This window comes from Talpa occidentalis, unplaced genomic scaffold (genome assembly GCF_014898055.3).
Source record: "Talpa occidentalis isolate TD23 unplaced genomic scaffold, MPIMG_talOcc4v2.1 talOcc4.5, whole genome shotgun sequence".
NCBI classification, from domain to species: Eukaryota; Metazoa; Chordata; class Mammalia; order Eulipotyphla; family Talpidae; genus Talpa; species Talpa occidentalis.
In genome coordinates this window covers 58,042,557-58,065,524 of record NW_023604861.1, presented here as the reverse complement: position 1 = coordinate 58,065,524, position 22,968 = coordinate 58,042,557, and the positions used below count along the sequence as shown (strand labels likewise).

The window sequence follows — 22,968 nt, the reverse complement described above, 5'->3', positions numbered from 1 at the left end:
GATGTATCATTCCCTTAATCATTATATAGTGTCCCACTCTGTCTCTTGTTACCTTTTTTAACTGGAAATCTATTTGGTTGATAGTAAGTGTGGTTGTCCCTACCTTTTTTAGAGTCCTATTGCTTATAGGATTGTTTTCTAACCCTTTATTTTGAGCCTGTGATTGTCTTTGGAGTTTAGGTCTATCTCCTATAAAAAGCAGAGGGTTGGATTCTTTTTCCTGATCCAAATAGATACTCTGTCTTTTGATTGGTGAGTTTAGTCCATTTATATTTAAGTGATTATTGATATGTGATAGTCCATTGCTCCCATTTTATCCTTAATATTTCCTTATTTAGTTCTTTGTGTATGTTCCTCTTTTTGATTTCAGTGTGTAAGTTCCTTTCAATATGTCTTGGAGGAGTGGTTTAGTGTTTGCAAACCCCGTGAGCTTTTCTGTGTCTGAAAAGGCCTTTATTCCTCCCTCATATCTGAAGGAGACTCTTGCAGGATAGAGGATTCTTGGCTGGCAATTTTCCTTTTTAAGTTTTTGGAACACTCTACTCCATCTTCTCTTCACTTGTGTTTCTTCAGAGAAGTCTGATGTTAGCCAGATCGGGGAACCTATTATAGTTATCTGCTTCTTCCCCTTTGCCAGCTTCAATATTCTTTCTTTTTCCTGAACTCTGGAAATTTCACTTGGTATGTTTGTGTTGCTCTTGTTTTAGGTATGCCAGGGTTCTTTTAGCTTCCAGGGGTTGTACATTTATTCTCTTCTCTAGGTTCAGGAAGCTTTTCTCCATTATTCCTTTAAGTGCATTTTCTGTTCCTTTCTCTCTTCCCTCTTTGGTGTTCCTATTATTCTTGTGTTGCCTTTTCCCATGGAGTTGGGTTGTTCTCAGAGTGTTTGTTCATTTTTTTTTTTTAATTTATTCATACAGGCACTGGGTACAGTCAGAAGTGCGGGAGGATGAGAGAATTCACCAGAACAGGCAGAAGGACCAAAGTACATTGCTGAGGGGAGCAGCGGGCGGCAGGAGAGGTCTGCGAGCCATGTGGGACCCTCGCTGGAGGACGGGGATGGAACCGGCGCTGCAGAGGCTGTGGGCAGCTTCGCAGCCCAGCACTCAACAGCTGCGCCCCCAGGGGAGGCCCTCTTTCTTCATTTTTTAAATTTAGTTTCTCTCCTTACTTCTCCACCTGTACATTTGTATCTTTAATTACACGGGCTCATTGTTCCACTTTATTCTGCTTCCATGACTTATTCCTGAATTTTTTATCTCCTGTATCTCTCTTTTGAAATCCTGAAATTTCATCTTTTATCTAATTTAGCGCTTCATTTTTGGTTTCCAGTTCCTTGATTTTACTTCTAAGGACATTCATTTGCTTTTCTGAGTTTTCTTTCTTCTCATTGCCATTCTCCACTCTATGTCTGATAGGAATAAACAAAAAAAGCTTCTGTGTCTATGCGCTGGGGTTCTGGAGATTTGTTCTCTCCCTGCTGTACTGCTCCCTTAGGGACTCATGTTGCTGTTTGTTGGGGTTTTTCCTTCCGCCTATAATTAGCTTTGGAACCCAGCTGCTCTTTGTGGGTTTTCCTCTAGGTGTGCCCCACCCGCAACTGGTCAGGGGTCTCACCTATCTGGGTGAGCAGATGGTGGGGTCTCATGGGAGGCCGTGTGGCCTCTGTTCACTCTGACTGTCTCTCTAACATGGATCCAGGGTCTCACTAGGCTGTGCAGGTGCTGGTGGGGATCTTGTGAGAGATAACAATGCTTCTCTAGGTTTGGGCAGGTGCTGGCAGGGTGCTGGCAGTCCCCTGTGGGGACTCTGTCAACCTGGATGGGCACTGGCTGGGTCTTGTAGAAGGTCACAAGGCCTCTTCTGGGTTGAGTGGTGCTGGCAGTGTCTCTCCAGGCTCCTGGTCACTTTGGCATTCTAGGTGGGCCCTGGTGGGGTCTCACAGAAAGTTGCAAGGTCTCTGGTTGTCTGGGTGAGTGCTGGCAGGGTCTTGCTGAAGGTTGTGAGGCCTCTGCTGGTTTGGGCAGGGGTGCTGGTAGGTCTCACTGAAGGTCTCTTCTGTTGCTTCTTAAAAACAAGGTATTGATTATATACCTGCTCCTACCTCAGACAGCAGTAGCAGCAACAGCAAGGCTATCCTTGCTCTGCATATTTTTTATTCTTATTCATATCAATATTGTTGCTCTTAGTTTTCTTTCTAATGGGATGAAAGTTTGGAAATATTTGGGAAATGCTGTACAAAAAGCTGGGTCTTATCCACTAAAAGTTATAATATTCAGAATTGATGAGGAAAGTGAAGAGCATCTCATCAGACTTCCTTTCTTCTCTGTAAACTTACTCTTCTTCCACATTTACTTCTATTTTGTACAACAAACTTATGGAAAGGAAGGAATATTCTATCTGCTGTCACAACATCTTTTATTTTTAGCTCACCCTGACATCTTAGGACATTATTATTTATACAAAGAGACTGAGCCATGCCGTGTGTGTTTGGGATACTTTCCTTCTTGTATCAAGTTGTAAGAAGTCCTTTTCCTTGTCTGTAACGGGGAGAATTGGACTTCCTTTGTGATTCCACTTTAAATAGCTCATTGCCTAGGCTCAAGCATAGTGAGGCTTCAATATGTAGGGGTCACAGATAACTTGATTTTGAGGTTGGAAGTCTTTCATTGAGTTGGCATGCTTGAGTGGTCACCATTAGTTTGGATTATAACACTTTTATTCTCCATTAGAACTCTTTAGGAACCTCCAATTACAGTGAGTATGAATTTTGCAGTCACATGCTGTGAAAATTGAACGCCTATATTTCTCTGTAATCAGGATGAACTTTAGCTGCTGCTCTCATTCCCTGGCAAGGTCTGCTATCCTCTGGGGTCCCTGCCGCTGCAGTTGCAGACACGACCCTTCTCAGGAACCTTCTGGCATCTAGACTCAGGTCCTATCACCTTCTTCCAACCTGAACCACAAACCTGACATCTTCTGAACTGAAAATGAGGTGCTTGTAACATCATACATTCGTCACACATTCTTCATGGGGCAAACCCTATGTTCTAGGTGTCTAGCCTTTTTTTTTTTTTACTTGGAAAAGGTTTTCCTGGCTCTAAAACTCCACCTTTTTGACAAAGAATCTTGCCCATCAAGACTATTTCCTTTGCCATGATTGGATGGGAGGGGAGGAACACATAAATTCAGAAATTTGATTAATGGATTTATGTACCTCTCCCTTCCTGTTCAGCCATGAACAACAGGCTGGACACTGAAGGTGGAAGGCAATGGGAAAAGTATATGAAAGGGAAACGTTGGTTATTAACTTTGAAATTTATCTGCTACCTCATTTCAAGCTTATTCCAGTTTTGTATTTTTCTAATACTGCTCATGTGTAAACACCTTTCTTCCTCAGTTAGGGTGTGAACTCCCAAAGGAACCATGTCTTCTGCTTTCTTTGCGGTCTCAGGGCCATGAGTATGAGTAGACACATGCTGAGGTGCGAAGGAGTGAGCCCCAAATTGAGAGTTGGAAGATGTTTGTTCTCTTTCTAGACCTGCCACTGACTAACCTCATCAATTTGAGCAGGTCACCTGACCTCGTCTTAAATGAGGGAGCTGGGCTCACCACCTACCCTTCTTTCATTTTCGCTCATATCTTGCAGTTGTTCTGCACCTGGGTTGCAAAGTCCAGGCTTCTAAGGAAACCTAGAAACAAGGACCAGGAACTTGTCCCTTATTCAAATTGCCAACACATTTGAATATTTTGTCTGATTTTATGTCAAAAAATAAGTCCAGGAGCTGTTCTTCTTACGTTGATAGTTTGATTATGAACAAAGCCATATTTCTACTGTGGCTTCCAGGATCTATTTAATAAGCCCATATGTAGTGTTTTTTCCTAGAACAGTTGTAAGCACTGATCTTTGTTCATCTGATTTCTTGACACCTTGCCAAAATAAATCCCTTCTTAAAATAAATCTTAATTAGGGCCTTCCCTGGTGGTGCAGGCAGTTGAGCGCTGCGCTGTGAAGCTGTCCGCAGCCTCTGCAGTGCTGGTTTGATCTTGGCCAGCCAGCCGGCAAGGCTCCCACATGGTGCGCAGCAGACCTCTCCTGTCACGCCTGCTGCTCCCCTCAGCAGTGTATTTCGCCAGTCTGCCTGTTCTGCTCCCCTCTCTGTCTCTGGTGAATCCTCTCACCCTCCCATGCATCTGGCCTATCCCCCAGTTCTTGTATAATTAAATAAATAAATCTTTTAAAAAATCTTAATTACTATAATTACAAGGATTCTTCTAGTGAAGGCTGAGAGGCCTAGAGTTCTTTAATGAACAAATCTTGGGATAGGCTTTGGTTACTATCCTCTTCTTTTGTCTGTTTTGTTTCAATAGATGTATTTTGCTTCTTAAAACAAGATGAATATTCTTACCATATTGTTTGTAAGCCCTGCTACCATATCTCCAAATTCAGACTTTTGATGAAGTTCTGGGTCTCTTAGGATGAGTTTGCTACTGATTAAAATGACAGTACATAATGTGGTTCAAAGAATTGAAATATGGAGTAGAAGAAAGGACACTAGAATCTTTTCAGTCATTTTGTGCCCTTTAACTTTAATACACGAAGGGCCTTATTAAATTGGTAAGCACTGGACTTTGCTGTGTGGGGGCCTGTCTCACATTCTCATGAACTTTCAAAATCATTACGGTCCTCAGGATTTAGATGACTCTGCTAGGAGTGCTAATATGTTCCTAGCTGCATTTATTCCCAACAACTTCCTGGTCCTTTTCCAGAATTTATGTCAAGCTATGTCATAATATAAAGTGTCTTTGCAATGACTCTCTGGTTAGTATCTGGCCTTTCCTTCCTCCTCTTCTCATCAGGAAGGTTCATTTCAGAATGAGCTTAGAAATACATTTAATGTAAAACGGATGTCCCATTTCTAAGTGGAAAAAAATTCAGGATATCTAAAATATCTCCTCACTCTCTATAGTCTTTCTTAATAGTATCCTGTTTTCAGAATAAGCTCAGGAATGTGAGTCACACATCCAGATCTTTATCATTGTATCTGCAGAAGATGATGAAAATTGAGAGAATAGCCAAATAACTAGAATTCTACCTCAGCCATGTTACAAAAACTTGAGAGGGTTGAAGATCAGGAATGATTCTGTATTTTCCTATTCTATCAAATGAAATTACAGATTTTGGCTTGGCTTTTACAGCTTACATTCTATTCTTCAGTTACAGGAAAGTTCTGTAAATTCAGGCTGAGAGAGGACCTTATTATCTATATTATAAATGGTGTGGGTGCCCCATATTAAAAACACTGCATGTCACCTCATTGCTGCCAGGTTCCCACTACTCCCAACACTGCATCTAATGTTGACTTCAGTTTGGGGCTGGCAGTGGGATCAGTCTTCCCATTTTCACAGCCGAAAGTTGCAGACCACCCAATGGTCTTGTTGAAATCATAAAATTACTAATAATTGAGAAGTCTGAGGTTTTATCAGAGGCACTGGCAGGGCCAAATGGAATTGCTTCAATTTTTCAATTAGTTTAGTGGTTCAAGAAACTAGCTTAAAAAAAAAAAAAAAACTGAAAAAAAGAGATGAGGCAAGTTGATTCATTACATTCCAGATGAATAGGCTCTCCTGGGAAGGAATTTGGAAGCCCCTGTGAAAGCATTTATTTCAGGCATTCCAGGAAGACCATGCAGCTCAACAGGGGAGGTTGGCCCACTCTGGCACTTCCCAGCACAGTGGATTTTACGTGCCTTGTTGCTCTAGAGCCTCTGCCCCCTCTGCTTTCTGTCCTGATTTTGCTGCCCAGCATCAGCCTACACTCTGGGTATGTCCTCGTTATGTACTTCACCCACCCTTTCATCTGAGTTTTCTACCTCTTGATCATTGAGTCTGCTTGACAGGTCAGTAGATCAAGTATTCTAGCTCCTAATGTAAATAAGTTTATTCAACCTCTAAGGAGTTTATTCAACTCATGTGCATGAGGTTAGAGGGCCTCCAGCTTAATGCTGGGGCTGGATTCCTTAAACCACACAATTTGCATCAGCTGGGGCTGCTCTCATTCAGATTCTGTCAGCCTCCAAGGGCCTTATGGACCACTGATGTGCTGGAAGTTCTTAGAGCCTGGAATGGTGCCTGGCAGTTTACGTAGCGGATAGTAAACAGTTAGGACTGAAGTGTCTCTTTCACTTAGCTATCTGACTTTATCTACATTGGTTTCTTATCTGTCTTTCCCACTATATCATAAGATCTATGAAGGCAAAGACTGTTTTGCTTACCACTGCATCCTGTGGTGCCCAGCATGTAGTAGGTGCTCAATGAACAGTCCTTGATTAAATGAACAGTTGCAGTTATCAGTGATAAGTTGTGGATAAATTGACAGCAATATCAATCATTGCCAAAAACATCTAGCAAGAGGTATTTGAACTTACCATATCCTGGGACTCAGCCAGGCAGTCCCGTTGGGAGGAGAGATCTAGGGAATCAACTAGAAATACCTGCTGTTGGGACGTGCTTTAGGGACACAGCAGTTAGCCAACTTGGGGAGGGCCAGTCTGGAGCCACAGAGTATCAGGAGACAGTGCAGACATGGCTGGTGCGAAACCCGAGATGCAGAGAATGGCAGCAATGGGTTTCCGTGCACATGGCATTGAGAATGCCCAGTGGGAGATCCAGCATCCAGAAGGACATCTGTCACAAGCAGAGGACCTCAGTCTCCTCCCGCTCATCTATCAGACCCACATTTGTCAGGGATTGCCAGGAACTTCCCAGGCATAATGGTCAGTACTTTCTCAGAAGACTGTCCTCCCAAGTGGCCTGAAAAAAGTGAGCCATTGTTTCTGTGATCAGGCAAGCAGGCTGAGGTTCAGGGTAGGAGCCCAACAAGATGAATGTAAGTATGAGTGACTTGAGAGCTGGAAAGCCAGCTCCTTGGGGAGGAACACAAGTGTAGGGTTCAGATAGCCCTTGCTCTTCCGGAGCTCACTGATCTTTGGCGAGTCAGTCAGCATTTCCCCTGCACAATGAAAATATACCTTTATTGTGGTATTGTTTCCAAAGATTAAATGACATAGTGTATGTAGAGGTTTTAGGATATTGTTAGCAAATAGGAGTTTAATGCACAATTACTGTTGTCTAAATTGTTTTCTCTTAAGAGACTAAGAAGGGGGGGGGTAGACAGAAGAGGTGAAATATTGGGGAGAAATGTAACAAATACTCAGATTCATAGTATACTTTACACCTCATAGAAACCCTGACCTAGTGCAATGCTTAAAGTTGTTTTGTTTGACTTCATCAAAATATCTAATTGTATATAATCACATAGAAAAGAACCTTCCTTGTCCTTTTGGGAAGCACAAACTAATTTGAAAGCTTTGTTAACAATGTGTAAACAGCTCCCATCCTATAACTGGTATCTTTTACCTGGTTTGTTTTTGGTCTGTATCCTCCCTAACTGAACAGGTGCTCTCTGAGGTCTTTGAGAAGACATGTAATAGATATGATAACGGCAGAGAGCAGTCCCTGCTTTGCAGGAAGATATCGAGGCTTTTCATGACAATTAATAATTCACATTTTCTCTCCTGTCCATCAAATACCCAGTATCCCATCTAGCCCGCTGCATTCTCTGGCTCTTTAAACAAGTTTATTTTAGGGTCCTGTGCAGTGGGCACATGTTGGTGATGGCCAGAGCATACTGTATACCATGTGTTCTTTTCACTCTTCTTAGGGCAGGATTTTAGCCACTTACACCTCCTTTCTTCACACAGTTTAAAGCAAGTGCTGGGGTTAGGTCTTCGTCTTCCTTCCTTGCTCTCCCTAGCTGCCAGGCAGTCGGCGCAAGTGGTGCCTGGTCAATGCCTTTCAGCCCAGCCCCTGCTCTGAGGCCTGGCATCTTGCCCTTTTGCAAAACAGTAAACATTCACTCACCCATGCAGACTTCAGCAAGGTCTTTGTTACTGCTCTCTGGGAAACCTTTGTGAGGCCCACAGACCGTCCAGCTCTGAGGCCCCTGAGAGCTCTGACCCAGCACTCAGAAGCTACCTTACCCTGGGTCTCTACACTCCTAGGCCCCTCACCCTGCGAGGTTTCTTGTGTCACTCTTTGGCTTTTCTTTCCCTATTGCATCCACCTGCAATGCTGGCCTGGTTGGGTTGCCCTCAAGGGCAGTGCTAAGATGTAAAAACCTGGGTATGTGCCAAAAGGGAGGCTGATTCTGAGTTATTCTTCCTCAGAAACTCAGGGCTCGAAGAAGGAAGATGTAAATGAGCATCCAAGATATGAAGCTATTGAGTGGTGACTGAGAGGTCAGTGGAGCTAGGGGTGGAGGAGAGGGAGGTGAGGTAGTAGCTGTGTGGCCAGAAAGGGATGGAGAACAACAGCTGCTTGTTCTGCCATGAAGCAAATATGGTGGTGAGGATGAGCAACTCCTCTGCAGAGCCTGGAGGGGTGGCACAGACCCCGGTGCTGCAGCCAAGTGGTCATCTGCGGACTGTCTGTGTGGCCGTAGCAGCTCACTGCGCCTCGCTCTCCCTGCCCTCTAAAATGGGTATGAGGATTCCCTTAAGGTTGTTATGAGGATTAAGTGAGCTCATACTTGGAGAAGTGCTGGCCCACTGTGAGTGTCGTGTGTGAGCTAACACATCACCTCGTGCTCAAGACCCTGAAAGGGGATCAGCCTCTTAACGGGTCTTGAAGATCTCAAACATCTAAGGGGTTTGAGGGCACTAAAGAACCTGACCACTCTGATTTCATTTTCCAGATTCTTTCTACTCCATATATCGTTTATTATCACGGAAATCATCTGCAGTTTTCTCAAGTAAATTCATCCCCCCAATTGTTGAAAACCATCCTGTCCCTCCCTGTTTATGTTAAGCATTCATTAATGTTTAGTAGTCACATTTCTTCACTGTTGGGAGATTAGGGTACCATGGCAAAGCAGTGTGCCCTCAAGATGGCTGTGGTGTCTTCTTTCTCTACTGGAGTTACTGACTGGTGGAAAAATATATTGGTTTGCATTTTCACTACATTTGTTTCAACCGAGTTTCTGCTGATAGCAGGGCTAATGTTCAGTGAAGCAGAAAGTAGCCTGGTGGGCAGAAAGAGCAAGTAAAGAAAAGAACCAGAATGATCCTTGAATTCTAAATGTTTTTTAAAGTCATCATGGTGAATTTTCACTATTCAAATGAATATGGGTACACACATTTATCAGATAACTACATAAAACAGATTACATTTCTTGCCTCCCCTTAGAGCACTTAAAACGTATGTAAATGCAAACAGAGACATGTTTTAAAGGAACAAGCCCTTGCTTTCTAAAGGTAACTGGCCCATCCTTAAATTCAACCTGTCACCTCAACAATGGGCTGGTCCAGTTGCCAACATAACGTCCCTCCTGGAAGTCACTCGGGCCTCTCAAGCCACCATGGCAAAATAGAATCCCTTATCTTTTCCTACAAACCTGCTCTTCTTCCTCTACTTCCTGCCTCAGTTAAGCGTGAACATCAGACCTGTTGTTCAAACCAGAAACAGAAGGAACACTGCTCTCCTGCTCCCACCCCCAAGCCTGTCACTTGGGACTCCTAAATTGCCTGACAATCTATACCTACTGATTCCACCTGCATCTATAAATATTGCTAAGTATCAACTATCCACAAACAGCAGCCTAAAGCAATAGTCATCTGTTTTTTCTGGTGTGTCTTGGGTCAGCTGATCTAGACCAGGCTCAGCTGGATGGCTCTTACCATGTGTCTTGTGTTTCAAGTAGGGTGACTCTTACCCACATATCTCTCATCCTTCTGACTATTCCCAGCATATTCTTCTTATGATGATGTCAGAAGCACAAGAAGCTGAAACATGTCATTGTTGTCTCTTTATATTGGAGAAGCTAAGCTTGTGGTCTGGTCCGAAGTCAGTGAGGAAATGCACTCCACCCACCTAGTGGGAAGAACTGGAGTCACATGGCAGCAAAGAAATAATGTTGAGTAAAGAACAAGGGCCAGTAATGCAATCTCATGTGCTGTCCCACCCTCCTTATCTCTTGTCTAGACTCTTCCCTTGTGCTCCATCTGCTTCCTTTGCTGACCCAAATTAAAATTAATTAAAATTTCCTAATTAAAATTTAAAATTTCCCCTTATCAATGATTGCCCCTTATCGGTAGAGTTGAAGCCCTGCTCTGTGTGGCTTCAACCCCCCTTTCTTCTACATCTGTTGCCATGTTTCAGAATTACCACCCCCTTTCCAAATGGGCTTGTTTTTTGTAGTTCTGAGCCTTCATAAAAGGTCTTCCCTCTCCAGAAGTGCTATTGCCATATTTGAGGTTACTCTAAGTGAGATGTCCTTTACCCCAAAGCTTCTCAGAGGAGGAAAAAAGTGGCTCATGCTCATATTTAACCCAAACAAATTGAGAAATACAAGCTTAGCTAGAGAGCAAGAAGGAGTTTAAATAACTCCACCTGCCCCTCCACAGTGACCATGGCAGTACTGGAAGTTAACTTTGCTGTATCCTTAGTCATCCTTAGGTTTATCCTTAGGTTCCAGAAGCCTCACAGGTTCCTGAAAGCCTGTTGTAGAGTAGAAGGTATTATCTATTGACTAGGGGTCTAGTGTTGAATGATACAAAACTGTTCTTTTATAACACAACCATGCAGCAAGCCTGGTGTTTTATCCAGTGTTCAACCAGAGGAACATCCATCTGGCTTGCTGCCTGTGGCAAGGCAGTACCTTCTCTCCTATATTGTAAATTCAAGGGACTTCCAGTGGTAATACTGTCTATTGATAATTTTTATCTCATGGTGACTTTAGACTCTAACCCCTCAGCTGGATGCTACTCTGGTGGGTTTCCTATAGGCATCTCTCAGATTGAATTTTGATTTTTTATGTCTTTGTTTCCGAACTAAACCGTGACGTTCTCATTTGTGGCTTATGGTTCTTTGAAGGGCTGCTGCCTGTGGTTGTGCAGGTTGTACACAGCACAATTCTAAGGGAACCCTGTTCACCCCAGAGCCTGTAGCACCCGTGAGTGCAGCTTCCTTATTTCCCCGGGGCCTGGTACCTATTCAATGACTGCTCAAGAAATGGGTGAATGAATGAGTAAATAGGAAGGGAGGCAACAACAAACTAAATAGTTTCTAAGTAAGATATCTTAACAGAGTTGGACTAAAATATCAGACAGGTTTTGATCCAACAAAACTAAAACCATATTATTATTGGTTCATATGATGAAATGTACCTGTAAGCCCACTTGGAATATCTTGCTCACCTACAGCAACAAAAAATTTTTTCCTGTGAGCTGAGGGAGTTTATGGTTCCTAAGAGCACATCATACCTGACGAATGCTGATGACTTGGTTGCCCTCAGCCTAACCCTTGTGGGCATTGCAGACAGTCTGTGGGCATTGTATGAAGCCAGGTTTCCATGGTGGGCAACTCCAACCCTCAGTCACATTAGATTTAACGGTTTCTTGCCTCCCCTTAGATCACATAAAACTCATGTAAATGCAAACAGAGCCATGTTTTAAAGGAGCAAGCCCTTGGTTTATATGATAGAATACACAGAATATTTGTTGGATCAAACCCTACCTGAAATCGCCGCTGTGGCCAGCAAAAAGCTGATCCCCTGGGAACATGTTCCCAGGTTAAACAGTCAGTTTCATCCTTGGAATTCGAGACTTCCCAATGTTCTGCCAGAGGACATAGGGAAGGTAGCTGACCCACTTGAGCTGTGTTGGCTACTGTGTGGCCTTGGCCCAATGAGCAGCAATACACAGGTAGTGGTGCCCCCAGCTCCCGATGTTCCACCTCTAACCGCAGCCCCAGTAGGCTCTGACAACAAGAACATGGCATGTGCCCGGGTTCTCCCCCTGTGTCTCCCACAGCAAGCTGATCATAACCAGACCACCCCACCATCCAGACACCATTGGCAGGACCCCTCGGCAGCCAGGGGGCTTGATCTTTCAGAGAGTAAGTGCCACCTGGCACAAAGCATAAGAAAGGATCCCATACGTGTTGGTTCGAGGAACAAGCAAAATTAATGAAACCAGAGGAGTGCAGGGTGCAGGAAAGATGTGTGGGATAAGGAGATAACAAATGGTGTACACTTAATGCACGTCTTTTCTGATGGCTCAGTTCTCCCTTCCAGATGAACGGACATCTAACTTCTGTGGCTGATGGAAGGTAAACTCAGCCCGATGAAGTACAGCGCAGAGGCTCTCCTAGCATTGCCCAGAGTGGGTACCATTGTAGCAGTAGTTCTTTAGTTTGGGCTTCTAGGGTCCTACAACAAAAGTTTGCACATGAACTTGGGATCAGAAAATCATAACGATCGTCACAGTGCAGTTAGAATTTAGCATCTCTTCCTGCAGGTCTTACATGTCACCCTCATGACACAGTCGCAAATTCTTTGTTTTTCTTTTATGCGCTCCCAGGTGAACTTTCTGTGGAAGAAGCACAGGACCCTTTCCTGGTTAGCATCCATATCATTGCAGACCCGGGAGAATCCCAGCCCCTGCAGGAGGCCATCGACAAGGTCTTGGCTTGGATCCACCCAGACCTCCAGCTGTTCCGGGTCTCTGAGAGGAGGGCATACCGGCGGAAGAGGAAGCCCCCCAAGGCCACGCAGCCGGCGCTGGCTGTGGTGCTCTTCCTGCAGGAGGAGTACGGGGAGGAGCAGATCTTGCAGCTGCACCGCTCCCTGCAGCGGCCGCCCTGGCGCCACCACCACACGGAGCGCGTGCCTGGCAGGCTCCTGCCCTACCTGCCCTGCAGCCAGGACTTTTTCACGCTGGCCCCAGGGACCCCGCTGTGGGCCATCCGGCCCGTGCACTATGGCAAGGAAATCGTGCGCTTCACCATCTACTGTCGCCACGACAACTATTCCGACATCCTCAAGTTCTATGAGCTGATCCTCAGGCGAAGCCCCAGCCAGAGGAAAACAGACTTCTGCATCTTCCCCATTTTCTCCAACCTGGATGTGGACATCCAGTTCTCCCTGAAAAGACTGCCCAGTGACCAGACCCCCGTCCCCACCGACTCCTCGGTGCTGGAGTTCCGAGTCAAGGACATCGGGGAGCTTGTTCCTCTCTTGCCCAACCCCTGCAGCCCCATCAGTGAGGGACGCTGGCAGACGGAGGACCACGATGGAAACAAGATCCTTCTGCAGGTACCTTGAGGAAAGTCTGTCTGTCTCTCTGTCTGTGTTGGGGGAACTGAGAAACAAGTGAGTCTCCCCTGCTGGGAACCTGAGTTAGTGGGTGCTACAGGGCAACGATAAAGGAGAGATCAGTGATGCTCAGTCTGGCTCTGAGGTCAGGTCAAGGTGTGCAGACTACCTAAACCATGAAGGGCTCTTTCGCTTCACCGTCATGGTCATGTGCTGGGTGAGATGACTACCTGCTCCTCCCCAGGGTTCTCAAAGGCTGTTCCGGGAAATACCTGTGGCCTCTGGGGATTTCAGATGCACTTAGATCCCAGGGAGCTTGTTATTCATGATTTCCGAATGTGCTCCCTCACACTTAGGGTGTTTTTACCTAGGTAAAGGAACTCCAGGAAAACCAGTCTATGGAAATTGTAAATTATTATATATGGCCATTCAGTAGAGATGATATCTATACCCATGTGTCCCTCTGGAGTGCCCCCACCCTTCTGCTGGCAGTAGGTTGTTAAAATTTGGTGAGCTCTTGAAATACTACTTTCTCATAAGTGCTTTAAGGAGTAAGTGATTCCTTCGTACTTTATGTTTTCATTAAACTTGGAAAGGGGTAAGTAAATACATTTTAATGGATGCAGTAAATTCTCCTGTTACTTGTGGTTCATGTCTTGACTTAGTTACTGAACCCCTTTCTCCTCCCGTCCTTCCACTGGTGTTCCACACTCTTTAGAGATACTCTGTTTATAGCTTTAAGGACACCCTACACTTTACCTGTTAAGTGTTTACCAAACCAAGACACTTCTGAAGTAACAGGTAAATAAGTTCTCAGTGTATGGGACTTTGGTTTTTTGGAAAATCCTCTGCCTCTGGCAGCTCAGTTTTTGCACTTGACTACCTGAAGTGAGAAAGCTAATAGTGAGTTAGGGGCCATTGTCTTGAAGGCGCTGCTTGTGATTACTTGAATCACGGATACAGTTTCATAGTTTTTTGTTAGTTTTGGCATTGCACTTCAGTACTATAATCCACAGGTCATAAAATGAAATGCGAACTTAGTATGTGTCAGATAACTGGTTAAAACTACAACCAGGCCACACTGTTGTAGAAAGGTAACCTTGAGAAAGGTAACCTTGAGATATTTGCTATTTAAAGGAACTTGGTAATTTTCAGATTTCCCTTTGAACTATCTAGATAAAGAACTATATAATAAACTTATTCAATAAATTGAATGTTAGCATTTGCTCTGTCATCCTTTTAGAAGTGTAAGAAATTTTTTTCTGTTTCTGAAGACTACCAATTCTTTATGCAAAACATAATGCAGTGGCCATAAGTAAAATGAAAGGATTTTGTTTATAATGAAAGACCAAAATGGGGCCTCCCCAGGGGCGCAGTGGGTTGAGCGCAGCGCTGTGAAGCTGTCCATAGCCTCTGCAGCACAGGTTTGATTCCTGGCTGGCCAGGGAGATACCCACATGGCACAGCAGACCTCTCCTGCCTCACCCACTGCTCCCCTCAGCAGTGTCTTGGGTCCAGCTGCCTGTTCTGCTCCCGCTCTGTCTCTGGTGAATTCTCTCACCCTCCTGCATCTCTGCCCTGTACTCAAGTTCTTGTGTAAATAAATAAATCTTTAAAAAAAAAAAAAAAAGACCAAAATGAAATTGATTGTCTCTGAAGGGATTTTTCCCCTCTTTTGCAGTAATCAGAACAGTTTTCCTCTCTTGCTCCCTGTAATAACATAAATGAAAGAACAAAGTGTGAAAGCTTGACCTGCACTGCGCTCAATGGAACCATGAAAAAATATTTTGAAGAAGATCCTTGTGTTTAAAAGGTTATAAAAAAAAAAAAACTCGTAAAGGCGCAGGCTTTTGAAGTTAGCATCAGAGTGTGAAAAGAAAGATTTGTATCTTGGTGTCAGGAATGCAATCCTTTGTTTAAAATAATAATGTGTGGAGGAATTGAATGCACACGGGCAGCAATGACCACTCGCTGCTTGTAATTCCTCATTATGGCTCTTGGGACAGGTTACACTGACAGCTCCCCTGCAGGAAGCAGCTGTCTGCTGTAGCATGAGATATACCCCTGCCCATATTTTGAAGTTACTTTAAAAAGTTTCCATCTTTAGCAAAACTAAGGTATTCAGGCCATCAGGGAAGGGATGCAGTTTAGCCATATTCTCCTTAGCAGTATGTTTTCTAAGGCTCCAGTTTCTTTTCTTTTTTTTTTTTTAAAGATTTATTTATTTATTTATATGCACACTGGGTACAGTCAGAAGCGCGGGAGGGTGAGAGGATTTACCAGAGACAGAGCAGGGAACAGAACAGGCAAACTGACGAAGTACACTGCTGAGGGGAGCAGCGGGCATGGCAGGAGAGGTCTGCGCGCCATGTGGGACCCTCGCCAGCCAGCCAGGGAACAAACTGGCACTGCAGAGGCTGCAGGCAGCTTTGCAGCCCAGCGCTCAACCGCTGCGCCACTGGGGAGGCCCTAAGGCTCCATTTTCAGCTATAATTTTCTCTAAATGATTTTGTATGGTCAGGCGGGGTTATACAGGGAAGAAAATCTTAGATGGGTAGTTTTCATTTTTTTTCTGAAAATATAGATTGCATTTTATTTTTTCATCCTGCCCTGTTGACTTATATTCCCATATTTCAGAGACTCCTCCTCCCACTTAATTCCTTTGGAGAAGAAAACCCGAGAGGCCTTTATTTCTGAAAGCGCCTCAACCTTTTATAACAATTTGAAAATGTGTTTTACTCAGACCTAAGAAGATGGAAAAAACCCATCCTCATCCTGCAACTCACCTGTCCTCCTTTCTTGGCATTGCCTGATGTAGGTAGAAAAGGCAGGGAGATAGGGAGGTGGCGGGGGGCTAGTTTTTAGCATCAGGAGTTGCTGAGATCACTCTAAAAAATGCATGTCAGAAACTTGCATCAGTACTTGATACTGAATTTTAGCCTTCAGAAGTCAAGGAGACCTGTGATTTATGAATCTTTCCACTAAATTAACATTATATTTTGAACATAATAGTTACTTTTACATTTTTATTGAAGAATATTATAAACATTATACATACTGAAAAATGCACCCACCATAAATGCACAACTCAATGAATTTTCACAAATTGAACATTTGAATTAGTAGCACCGGGGTGAAGAAACAGAAGTGAAAGCTCCCCTCCCTCAGCCCTGGCCTCCCTGCCCTGTAATGAACACACTACTCTGTACTACAGGGGAAGGAGTGCTAGTCAAAACATTGGGACTATGGCTATTACCTCTTTTTGTGTTTATATGTAGATCTCACTTTAAAAAAAAAAAGATTTAAGATGGTTGACAAAGATAGATGCCAAGGGCCTCCCTGGTGGCGCAGTGGTTGAGCGCTGGGTTGCGAAATTGCCCGCGGCCTCTGCGGCGCCAGTTCGATCCCCGGCTGCTCCCCGGCCACCGGAGGAGGGTCCCACATGGCACGCGGACCTCTCCTGCCGCCCGCTGCTCCCCTGAGCAGTGTATTTCGTCGGTTTGCTGTTATGTTCCCCACTCTGGCTCTGGTGAATTCTCTCATCCTCCCGCGCTTCTGACTGTACCCAGTGCATGTATAAACAAAACGAACAAACAAATAAATAAATAAATAAAACATGCCTCTATTAAAAAAAAAATAGATGCCAATAAGAAGTTTAATAAAAATATTGGCATACTGACAGTATTTGAAATGAAGGATAAATATGATTGGAAAGTACAGTGAACCAAGTGTTGAGGCCCAGGGCAAGTGACGGTTAATTAGGCAACTTCCGGAGCAGCACAGGCAGGGACTTTGGGAGAGTTAAGAAAGCTGCTGAGATAAGGACAGAGACATCCAGGAGGGCTAATGAGGGCAGTAAATTTTAAGGCTAATAAGGACAGTAAATTTTAAAAGACTTGGACAGGGGCGGGGAAAGAAAGACTAAGTAAGAAAAGAGCTGTAAAGCTGGACACAGCTGCCCGGGGAAGTACAGCCACTGAGGGCCAGTCACAGAGAGGATGATTAGATTTTATAATAGAGAAAAAAGATTTAAATACCTCCCAGACACTGGCTCATTCAGCTTCCTTGCCCCTCCCTGGCCTGGTTCAACCAGCCTGCGAGTCCCACTTTATTTCTGTTCCTTTTCTCCTTAATAAACTTTACCTTAGCTCTATTTCTTTAAACAAATTTGCCTCTTTTCACTTGCTTTCCTGAGCGGCAGCAAAGTTCCTGCTGTGGCTTTGTGAGATACCAGCCAGTGGTGGTCTAGTGGCTGGGGCTCAGCACTGCCACTGCAGCCTGGGATCCTGTAGGGTAAATGGTTTTTCAGGCTTTTCTGCCCTCCCACCATTAGGATTGCCCTGCCTGATGGGGCACCTGCAGTTGTTACATTATTGTAAACTGTGTTGTTTACTTCTGTGGGCCATGGGAGGAGTATTGAGATAGTCCCTCACCAAGAGAAGAAGCAGAAGAGGCAGGAGAGAGAAGGGGAGAAAGAACACCAGGGAAGCCCAGAGTGAAGACTTGCTAGGGGAGGTCTGCCAGTGTTACAACTTAGTCCATGCCTGCCATGCACCTGGTTGCTGCACTACATGTAAAAGCTCAATAAAAGCCTGAGAAAGCCACCAAGGGCTCCAGGATTCTCCTTTACCCCTTCTGCCGGATCAGAAAACCTGCCCTGTCCCCATCCTGCCACTACAGATCCATTCCTACCTGGGAGACTAGGTCTGAAAAGCTGAAATTAGGGTATCAGTGTGACCTCGAGAACGCTTGTCATTTCCTGTCTGTTCTGTTGAGTTGTGCTGTTCACTCGATAGCCACTGGCTATGTTTGCACATTTCAACTTAAAATTTAAGATAATTAAATAAAATACAAAGCTCAGTTCCCCTTGCCTCAGTAGACACATTCCAGGGTCTCAGTAGACACATGCAACTAGTGGCCACCATATTGGAGAGCACAAATACAAAATATCTTCTCAGAAAATTTTGAACAGAATTGCTCAGAAATAGTTTCCAAATTTGACTGAGTTATCTAACAGCAAAAGCAACATGGAAAATCATCAGTGTTAGGACTTAGTATCTATGCGGTGAAAATAACTATGCTTTGGAGACAGAAGTATTCCTTGTTCTGAGTCCTGGAAGCACTGCCCCCAACCCTTGCATGTCCACTGATATGAACAAGAGTAACTCGCTCTACCTGAGAGCTGCAGCAGGGCCTCCCATGCCTCTTCCTTACACAGCACCTGCTGTGCTGGCCCTGGTGCCCTGCGGTGCACTGCAGAAAAGCACAAAGAGAGGCTGGGCAAAACAAAGTGGTCCCCCCTTGTCGCTTCCCACAGGAAGGGATACACCTGCAGATATTTTCCAAAAATATGTTTCTCTTGGTCAAGCTTTCGGTAGCTAGGGAGTAACAGTGAACTTGACTCTTTAGTCACAGCTGCCCGCCTGGCATGCAACTCTTCCATGAAGCTGGTACAGGACAGTCATCCGGTTAGGAGTTGGCGCCTCAACTCCGTCTGGGGTTCCCAAAGACCACATGGAGCCAGAGATGCAAAAGCAAAAAGGCTTTATTGCTAGCTTAAGCTAGGGTCCGACTCTGCCTGGAGTACTGACACAGCAGTCTCATCAGGTTAAGAGAGGGACCCCCTCCCAGAGCAACCAGCTGTTTTTGTACTTTGTTGACAGGATGCGGGGACTTTTCACATCTGGGGCAGGGTCCACCCTGATTGGATAGCTCTCATGGTGCCAGCTAAGTTTCGTTTACCCTTGGCTTGTGGTTTTTGCCTCGAAATGAAACTAGCTGTGCCCTTTTGAGATGGCAGTTATTTCTCAAAATGGCTGCAGTCTTGCTCATCTTACAATCCCTGCCACTCAGCCATGATGCATGCTGACTTCTTAGGGAGTTTTGAGGGGCTCACAGGATGTAGGCTTGAATGGAAGGTCACATGCTTCTTTGGAGGCCTGCACAGGAGTGTGATGGGCAAGGCCAAAGTTCTCTTTAAGAAGCAATTTGGGATCCATGCAAACACAGACAAAAGCACGGGTGAGGACCCAACATTCAATTCCATAAAGCAAATACGGCTAAATTTTAGGCTGGAAAATACTGGCAGTAGGCTGCCCTGTGCACTTAAAGTAGCAAGGTAACTTAACAGCAGTGTCGGAGCGTGCAGAAGACTGCTTCCGTACAGGATGGTTACCAGCTGTTCTCTGTGTCCTGTTTAAGACTGAAGAAGAAATTAGCTCAAACCAAACATTTTAAGTAAGATTTAAAAGACAAGAAATCCTGACACAAAGAATTGTTACTAGTTGGAAGAGTTGCCTGACTCAATCTCTGGGCTTCCCTGGAAAGCTTTTAGGGTCCCATCCAGGCAGGTTGGTGTGCTTATCCTCTTCCCTCAACAAGGAGCTTGACGAGATAATCACTTCTGTCAGAACAGGGAGGATGCAATGGAGGAGGATGCGATGGAGCAACTGAGTGGGCTCCAGAAATGTAATTTTTTTTAGTTTTGGTAAAATACATATAACAATAAAATTACCGTCCTAACTATTTTTAAGTGTCTAGTTCACTAATGTTAAGCATAGGCATGTTGTTGTGCAGCCAAATCTCTGGAACCTATTCACCTTGTAAAACTGAAACTCTACACCCATTAAACGCTTCGTCCTCATCCCCTCTGCTCCCTCAGCTCCTGGCAACCAGTGTCCTACTTTCTGTCTGAATTTGACTACTCTAGATACCTCAGATAAGTGGAATCATAAAGTCCTTTTGTGTCTGGTTTATTTCACTTAGAATAACATTTTCATCCAGGTTGTAGCGTCAGTCAGAATTTTCTCCTTCTTTAAGGCTGAGTAATATTTCATTATATGAATACGCCACATTGTTCATCCATTGCTAAGACGCTTGAATTGCTTACCCCATTGAGCAGTGGTAAATAATGCTGCCATGAACATGGTCATACAGATACTGCTTTGAGTCCCTGTTTTTACTTCCTTTGGGTTTATATTCAGAAGAGCAATTGCTGGGCCATGTGGAAATTCCGTTTGATTTTTTAGGGAACCACCATAGTGTTTTCATAGCAGCTGTGTCATTTTACATTTCCACTTTTAACACACAGGTGGACTTTTTTTTCCAAGAAAGCAGACAAAGCCTTGCTCTTTCCGAGGTGTACGGTGTTTTATTTTCTGCTCTAGGAGATGTAGAGGGTGATAAAGATTGGAAAAAATTCAATGGAGGAGGATGCGATTGAGCAACTTGGTCGGCTCCAGAAATGGAACTGAGGCTTGCTTTATGAAATGAGGGTTGCTTTATTATACTTCACCTTACGCATCCCAAATTATTCTTCACAGCAAAATTTTTAACCCGAGGGCCTTTTTCCACTGCACAATTTGCGTGTTGTGTTTATGTGCATCACCATAAAAGGTGCCCTAGGCCATTCTCTTTTAAGATTAAGACTTTCCAAAGGCTTCCCATGGCCCTTGCTTTCCCTTCCAGATATTCAGCAAGCCCTTAGACTTGTCATTAAGTGGCTATTCCTTATCTCCCTGGCTTTTAATCTCACCTCTTTCCCCTCTTGCTCTCTCCACACCTTCCTTATTGGTCTCCTCAGATGTAGAGAACTCATTCCTGCCTCAGGACCTTTGCACTTTCTCTTTCCTCTGCCTGGAATGATCTTCAGTATCTTCACATGGCAGGTTCTTACCACTCAGGATGCAGGGACACCTCCTCTGCCTGCCCCACCTAAAGTAGCTCCATTCACCTGATCCCCCCCAGCACTCTCTAGTACATCACCTCATTTTTCTTTTTATACTCTTATCGCTATCTGAAATTATTTTGTATAGTTATGTGTTTACTCAATAGTATCTGTCCCCATCACTACATTGTCAAGTGAGTAATTTGAATTGGAGGAAGAGGGTCAGAGGCCATCACTGGAGTCAAATGGGTCCACAACCCCTCTCTGATCTTTTATGTCTGGATTATGACCCCACACCGAGGAAAAAACCTTTGGTGAATATTTATTGGAAACCCCTGTGGGCCAGTCCCTCGCCCTCTTTCAATAGCTTCAGTCGAGTGGATGCAACAGACATGCATGTCAAAAAGTCTAGAAACTCTCATGTGCCATATATGACATGACTTTGGAGTTCATTTGGACTTTGGAGTGTATTTGTGTTGAATCCTGATTCTTGTTACTTGCTGAGTGACCCTGGGCATGTGACATCAAATTGTGGGAACTCCATTTCCCAATTTGAACATTTAGGATAATTCTTATTTTACAGTGTTAATGGGACATCAGAATGAATGCCTTTGAAGTACCCCTTGGTCACATCAATGAAGCAGTGAACAGTATCTGATATAAACAGAGTGGATTGGTTTATTGCCCCAAGGTAGGACGGACAATAATGAAAGGCTTTTTAGCAGAGCTCATGCCTGCCTTGAGTTGAGCTGAAGCCAAATTGGGTGAAGGGAGCCCCAGGGCGACAAAAGGCACAGAGGCCAGGCGAGGGCTACTAGTGGGACTGGACAGCTGTCTGGGCTCCAAGCTGCCGCCCTGAGGGCAGAGAGGTATCTGATGAAAAATCAGTTCAGAAAAGGACAAGCCATTCTTCTGGTTTTTTGGACAAAAAGAAAAACAAAAACACTGAGTCATTTTGAGTGCTCCAGTCTCTAGAGACCCTGCTTACTCCCCTTCCAGAATACACACAGAATCTACCTCCTCCTCACTGCCACCGCTGGCCTTGAGCCTCAGGGGAGCCTCGGGAGCCTCCTGACCAATCTGCTTCTGCCCTCACCTTTCTTCAGTCCATTGTCCACTGACAAGTCATATCATGTCACTCATCTGCTTACAACCCCCAGTGACTGCCCATCCTGCCCCAGTTTTCTCACAGAGGCCTTTGGGGCCCCAACTTACCTCCTAGCTCCCCTCTCCTCTTTTCTCCCCTCCCCTCCCCTCTCTTTGACTCACGACCCTCACCTCACCTCACCTCACCTCACGACCCTCACCTCACCCTCACCTCATTGTGGCTCCTTGAGATCACCCTGAGCCCGCTCTGTCCCTGCTGCCCGTTACACCCCCAGTTGGCCACATGGCTCACTCCCTCACCCCCTTCGGCTCTCTGCTCAGTGCCACCTCATTAGCAAGGCCTTCCCTGGCCACTCTGAAAAACACCCTCCTTCTCCTGTCCCTCACATGCAGACACACAGGTGACCGCCCCCTCTGCCCTGCTTGCTTTTCTCAACAGCACTGTCACCTCTACCCACACTACGTACTGACTGAATTACAGGCTCATCTGGCCCCCCACCTGGAGGGCCACTGCTGTATCCTCTGCTGTATCCCTAGTGCCTCCTAGTTTCTGGCACATACTAGACAGTCAGTGTTTGAATAAATAAAAGGAAAAAGAGAAGGCTGAGAGGTGTGAAACTTGGACTGTTTCAGGTATGCCTGGTGGAGGCAGACTGAACATGGGCCTGGTAGTTAGAAGGTGGATGGGGGTAGGATGTAGAATGGAAAGGCCCACAGGAGGCCCTGTGTGTCTTCCCTTCCGCACACACAGTGGTGCTGTGCTAACAGCAGCCCTTCTCCCACTGCCCTGCCACCCGGCAGTGAAGAGGACCCCCTTCTCCCAGAGGGGCTAGAGGAATAAGGAGAGGGTTCTGCTAACATCTGTGGGAAGATCAAAGGACAAGTAGGGGTCCACCCCCAAACCTGGCACCCATGCTTCTAGCTGCCAGAGATGGGGACACACCATCTCCAGTGGGTCAGCTTCTTGCCTGAGTATATACTTATGCTGGGAAATCTTCTCAAGAAATAATGATAATAAATGAAGCTATAACCAATATTAATC

General features: G+C 44.9%; 1 protein-coding gene across 1 annotated transcript in view; it reads left to right on the top strand.

The window, feature by feature from the left end:
• Positions 1–22,968, top strand: part of FAM124A (family with sequence similarity 124 member A) — a 92,055-nt gene that overhangs the window by 20,550 nt on the left and 48,537 nt on the right. Inside the window, exon 3 of the mRNA XM_037527265.2 lies at positions 12,420–13,153. Within this exon, the coding sequence (XP_037383162.1) occupies positions 12,420–13,153 (734 nt within the window). The remainder of the gene's footprint in view (positions 1–12,419; positions 13,154–22,968) is intronic.